The sequence below is a fragment of the Trachymyrmex septentrionalis genome, unplaced genomic scaffold (assembly GCF_001594115.1).
Source record: "Trachymyrmex septentrionalis isolate Tsep2-gDNA-1 unplaced genomic scaffold, Tsep1.0 scaffold32, whole genome shotgun sequence".
NCBI classification, from domain to species: Eukaryota; Metazoa; Arthropoda; class Insecta; order Hymenoptera; family Formicidae; genus Trachymyrmex; species Trachymyrmex septentrionalis.
This window is the reverse complement of record NW_017305485.1, coordinates 4,290,579-4,297,111: the sequence shown is the minus strand read 5'-3', so window position 1 is coordinate 4,297,111 and position 6,533 is coordinate 4,290,579. Positions and strand designations below refer to the sequence as shown.

Below are 6,533 nucleotides of genomic sequence, written 5' to 3'. Positions count from 1 at the left end.
AAAATTTTCTCAAATTCGTTTTGGACACGTTACAAATCCACAAAGTGAGAAGAAAATTTTTCGTCTTTTTCAGCTCGTAGTTTTTGGTATGTAAAAATTATCAAACTCATATAAACTTAAAAAATGTGATAAGTTTTTAAAAATAGAGATTTCAAGCTTTAAAACCCTTTTTTTAAATTTGAATTTCATTCATTATTGACGAAGATATTGTATATACAACTTTGAGCTAAAAAATACGCGATGACTTTTTATTCAACCTAATACATAATAATAAAATACGTAATATGTTACATACTTATAATTCATATGTGGCCATTTTGGAAAAGTATTACGACGTGCTGCTTCACTAAACATTAATGCTCTATCAGTGGGACCACCTTCTAATGCAAGACTAGGCAATAGGCCATTTAGTCGTTCATTGATCGCGGAGGCAATGGGCAGTGCTGCTATATGCCGATTTTGCCTTTTTAATTCCATTACTAAGCCAGAGCAGACGAGTTTTAAAGATCCATGCGGTAATTCCAAACATATCGTATTCCACTGTAATTAAAATTTCCATTTTCAATTTTAATAATTTTAGCATTGATATATTGATATTAATTCTGTATGCATAACACAAAGATGATATTATTGTATAAATCTTGTATGTATTGATATAATAAAATATTTTGTTCTTTGTTTAACACAATGTAATAAACTATATTTTTAACTAATTCCGATAATCATATTAACTATCAAATTTAAATTGTTCAATATTAAAAATCTCTATTAATCAGTTCTATAATATCTCCTTAAATAAAACTTACTCAAAATTAATTGAGTAAAAATAACAGTTCTCTGTATTATAAAGATCAAGTTATTAAAAAATATATTAGCTTTTTATTCTTACTAAATATACTAAATAAATAAACACCAAACAAATGTACTAAAAAATGTACTTCAATTTTAAAATAATTCATTCACTTTTACATTCTCACTTTTATATTCATCTATAATCTAAAACAACTACAACAAAAAATGTTATACATTTAACATTTTATACATAAAATAATTAGCTTTACAAACTGTACTTACTTTTTGAGCTTTAATACCCTTTTTCTGATTTGCTTGTGCTGTAACAATTTTACTTGACAGTTCTTGTAGCACCTCCAGCAAATGTTCCACACCTGGCAATTCTACGCATTGTAGGCATTGAAGCAATATCGTCGCCTCCGACAGCAATAGTTCCAGTTTTATGACATCCTCGCTTTTAGAAACTGGGGTTTGCAAAATTGTATCTAATAACAGGACCCCATTGTAGTCGCTACGTATCCCAATTCCTCGTCCATCTGTATACAACACTTTGTCTATTCCATCCGATAAATAAATCCCTTGTAATTTCCCATTAGGTTTACCTACAATCGTCATTATAAGCATAAACATTTTATAATTCTTCACATATTTCACATAATATTTTTCACTTTTATTTTCAATAATACATATTTTAACAATATACGAATTAATTAATTGTATACCTAATACAAATTTGTAAAAAACATTAATACAAAAATGTAAATTGATTACTTTTATTTTAATAATTGCAAAAAACACTAATATTAAATATTTAAATATTTTCCAGTTGCCATCACATAATCTTATAAAATTGTTCGAATATCCGTATAATATATATTTTAAGTACATTTTACTAAATAATATATATTTCATATAATATTAATAGATACTAATATATTGGTATTTTCTCAACATGATCTTGAAAAATTATGCAAAGATTTTACAAAAATCTTGATTTTGAAAAACATAGAAACATTCTTCATTCTTATTTCTTGAACTTGTACAAAAGAATGCTTCTTTGCTGCAATCACATCACAATAAAGATACCGTTCATAAAAAACTTTATCTTTGATGATTGGATCAGATCAAGTGACAAAACAATTTGTGAAATTAATAGAATTAGTTCTTAGAAAATAACGACAAAGAACATAATTGGAATACTGCACAATGTTGACAGTCATAGATCCATGTCTTTAAGCCACCGTATTACTTTCCACATTAAAAATGCAAATTCATTTTCGCAGAACAAAGGAACAGAAACAAAATCCAGGAAGATGTAAAAAGCATGACCGGAATGGACAAAAACTGTAAGATTATCTTCTTGACTCTCCAGATTCCAGAGAAGACAAAGCTTGTCGCTTTCAGGTACTTCGTAACGGAAAATTTCAACGACGATGTAGTGTCGTCTTATTCCGGGAAAACGTACGCGACCTTGACACGCGTTATTGCACAGTATTCCGCAAACATCGGGTGGACAGCCGTGACGGCGATGGGGATGACGCTGTCGGAGAGGGGGAGGGAGAAAATCTATCGTTTGCTTGGCGCCGACCCGGCGGAATGTTCCGCGGAAATCGATCATAACGAGGAAGCCGCACACGCTCACCAGACAGAGAACTCCTCTGTAGGATCACGCCGGAGTTGACATCGAACACGTATACTTGTGCGCTGCCAGTAGTGATGAGTAGAACGTTTAGATTAGCGTGATAGATAATACTCTTGCACTCAGTGTCCACGTTCAAGCAACCGTCCTCCTTCAATAGCCACGGGTCATCATCAGCCATTTTGCTCATGCGATCACGCTTTTCTGAAAAACTTTTCTCTAACGCTCGGACATCACGAGAAACATGGCGCACTCGTCAACGCCATCTTTGAATGGAACGTCAGCAGATCGCACTGAATATAGCCGACTATCGTCCCTCCCGTAATCAATCGATCCTTGCGAGATTTCGAGCTTCGATTGTCAGAACGTTCACACTGAATGCTTTAAGGTGTCTTTAAGATGCCTTTACATGGAAGCGTCATAGCAAAGAGAAGCCTAAGAGCACCCATGCCCAAGATTTAGCTGTTACTTTATTTTGTAGCATCTTTATATCCACCAAATTGAACTATGTAACCAATGTCCATGATCCGGTCGGTAATATCCACGATTTTTTGGTTGTATTCTTCGCTATATCCACGAATTTCGGTTTATTAGATAGATCTCATCGACGAGATACTATTAAAGACCGTCAACCCTGGGTAAATTTTCAGCCGTATAAAAAGGGTTCTGAGTTCTGAGGACCCGGAAGTAATTGAAAAACGCTGACATTATCGACAATTGATATAAATTTACTATTATTAACATAAATATTTGGTTCATACATTATTAAATTCATGACTTTTTATTACATAAGTATTCCATAAATAAATATGCATACTTGTAAAGCTATAATATCTTATATATTGAAAAAAATTATAATTTTTTCTCTGCAGTTGTCGTCTCTGTTGATAATCAAACTTTGATGATAACACTGAAATCATAATTTTAGAAAAATCGAGTATTATTGAGTTCTAAATGCATAAATATGTCTACTAAACTAATAAATCTCATAAAATTAATACAATATTATCAGTTTTTAGCTCTTAATCATTTCAATATTCTCAAGAATACCAACTCCCGTAAGAATATCGATATCTTGGTGGTATGTATTATACAAAAATAATTTGTCATATGGAATATTTAAAAAGTTCAATTTTTTAAGAAATAAAAATTTATGTATTGTATTATAAATAAAAATATGAATTAATATACTGTTTCTATGTTCTAAAATTGTTTTGTTTAAAAACTTAAAATTATTTAATTGTAAATAAAACAACTTATAATTTTATCTTTTATCTAAATAAATTTAAAATAAAATTATTTTTATTTTATCTAAGATATGTTTACGTATAATTTATTTAATTATACAAAGACCGGAGAATAGATCTTCGTACAAAGCATAATAGCGTTTTCTCTTAGCTGCACTATCGCTCACCAGTGCAACACTCAGACAGTGTACAGTTAGGGTCTAAAAGGTTGCAACACTTTCTTTTCGATAGATTTCAGAATACAGCTTGCTCCCCACCTTTTACTTATGGACCTATAAATAAAAACCAATCGCTCGATGAATAAGCTGCATTTCGAAAAAAAAGTGTTGCAACCTTTTAGGCTCTGACTGTACCGCGTTTCCATAGCTACGGTGTAGTGCAAATTTTATACACGAAGTGGGATTTTGCTACACCGCCTCAAAGGGATGTGTAACATTTAAAATTTGACAGTGTGACATTTAAAATTTGAAAATAGAAATAAAGCGGAAACAGGGTTTAGCGCAATAATGATGTACACTATTTTATGCATGGTATGCACTATTTTAGTGTAGTATAGCTGAGTGTAGCGCTTACACGCAACTGATGCGGTACAAGGCTGCACTCAATGTATCCCAAGAGAGAACGCTATAAGAAAATTAATCTTTGAGTTTGTTATTTTGTGTGGAAAGAAAACGGAGAACTTTGATTGATTCATTTTTGCATTATATGCATTATGTCCCATGACAGTCGAAATTTCGGAAAACGGAATTTCGGAAAAGTAATGCAACCAATCAGATTAGCACGTTTCACGAACGCGCTGCACTTAAATGATTCTAATTGGTCGTATTATTTTTTCGAAATTCAAGACTGAGGGATTCATTATACACAAACTTGCATAGCCGCATAAACATATGCATAAAGAAAATCATCCAATCGTATTTTATATTTGTCTTTATGAAAACATTACAGAAATGTGATTGGATAATTTTTTTGTGTGGAATGGCTCTGAGTGCTTTTGTTCTTATGCGTTATGCAAGAATTTGTGCTCTTGTCCTTAGCGTCAGAATAGAACACGTAATCAAAATTAATAAATGTCAAGCGTCCATTTTGATCACATGACCTATTTTGACGCTGTAAATAAGCGTTGAACAACAACATGAAAAGATACCTTAAGTTCTTTAAGCTACGGAACGCAGCCACAATTGCGTTTCATTTCCGCGTAAAGCCCGTTCTTCTGAGTTCCTCATGTTCCGCGGCAGTGTATCAGCTGTTCGATGACAGTTTGCCAACCGTAGGAGGTGGTAGAAGTCACAGCAGCGCTGCGAAAATAGTGAGAGGTTTGTTGTTGTGGGATGTGACAGCAATATGGCTATCTGGTGATTAACAATCGAACGGACGGACAAAGGAACAGCGCAGTTCTTATGATATTCGACGACCCTGCTCTCCTCCTCGACGCATCATTGTTCCGTTGTTTCGTGTGTGGCTAGCAAGACGAACGGGACGGGACGGGACAGGATGCTGGAGCTCGAGGTGGTGCCCGAAAGGTCCCTCGGATGCGAGCAATGGGAATTTATTTTGGGCAAGTGACGAAACGCAAGCGCAAACGCTCGCGACCGACGAGCGTGCGTTGTTATGATTTGCGACACGCAAACTAAGCCTCTTCTCCCTCGTCAAGTTTCATTCGATTGAATCGAGTTTATATGAGACGAGAACAAGCGATTATTGCAGTCCGTCGACTTTGTCTCGCGTAACACATGATTCGTCCCTTGTTTCCTTCTATGCGTTGCTCCACTATTATCTTTGTTATCTAACTGTGAAACTTCGACGAACGAGAACGAATATGAGCGTTTTTTTTCCTTTTTCTCTATTACAATGGCAGCGGATAACGATTTTTTGAATAAATAAATAATACAATTCACAAAAATAAAACAAAATAAATACTAAATCAAAATCTGGTGGAAGTACAGACAATTTATTCTACGTTTATACCAATTTATCAATCTTTAGTCTCATTTCTTTGTTTCTTTGGCATTTGTTTTGAGAAAATATAATTTTTATTTTTTCCGAGAAAATATAATTTTTATTTTTTCAGTTTTTTTGGCTTGCATTATTGATCATTTTCTCATTTGCAATTGTTCTATTTGTGAAAAAATAATTTTGTGTAAATTAAATTACTTATAATTTATTTTGTATTAACTAATTTATCATTTTTTATTTTCACTTTTATTCATTTCTTAATTAACTGTTTTAAAAATATATATAGTTTTTATTTTTCTAGTCTATATCTCTCGATCCTCATTGACCATTTTCTTTACCATTTTATAATTTATTCTATTTATGAAAATCAATCTTATATAAGTTAGATTCTAATGATTTATTCAACGATATATTTATTATTCTAATGATTTATTCAACGAACTATGTATAGAAGAATAATAATTTTTTACACACTAGCTTTCTGTGTTGATTTATTTAAAGACATTTTTTACGTTTTTTTATTTATTATTTTTATTAATTTATCATTCTTTATTCTTACTTTTATTCATTTCTCAATCATCTGTTTTGAAAATAAATATAGTTTTGATTTTTCAAACCTTATTTAGTTTATATCAAGCATTTTTTTTATTTGCAATTTATTTTATTTTGTGAAAACCAATTGTATGCAAATTAATTTTTTACCCAAGCTCTGTGCAACTAAAAAATGTTTTTTTTTTGAAGGTAATTATCTCTTCATTTTTTAGTTTCAAAATTCTTTTGTCTAAGATTTATTCTCTGTAGCTGTAATAAAATTTTCTATCTTGGTTTTGTCGAATTTTAGATATATAAACAGCAATAAGTGTCATTAGACTGATTTATAATACGGCTGAATATAATTT

The 6,533-nt window shown here is 31.9% G+C and overlaps 2 protein-coding genes across 2 annotated transcripts in view; one reads left to right on the top strand and one right to left on the bottom strand.

Moving 5' to 3' along the window:
• Positions 1-2,687, bottom strand: part of LOC108750009 (baculoviral IAP repeat-containing protein 6) — a 30,806-nt gene extending 28,119 nt beyond the window's left edge. The window contains exons 1-3 of the mRNA XM_018489171.1: positions 2,435-2,687; positions 1,075-1,394; positions 296-540 (exon numbers count right to left, since the gene is read on the bottom strand). Coding sequence (XP_018344673.1) covers positions 296-540; positions 1,075-1,394; positions 2,435-2,621 — 752 coding nt within the window. The 5' untranslated portion in view covers positions 2,622-2,687. The remainder of the gene's footprint in view (positions 1-295; positions 541-1,074; positions 1,395-2,434) is intronic.
• Positions 2,688-4,874: 2,187 nt separating this feature from the next.
• LOC108750099 (UPF0183 protein CG7083) overlaps positions 4,875-6,533 on the top strand; it is a 7,313-nt gene continuing 5,654 nt past the window's right edge. The window contains exon 1 of the mRNA XM_018489347.1: positions 4,875-5,236. Within this exon, the coding sequence (XP_018344849.1) occupies positions 5,173-5,236 (64 nt within the window). The 5' untranslated portion in view covers positions 4,875-5,172. The remainder of the gene's footprint in view (positions 5,237-6,533) is intronic.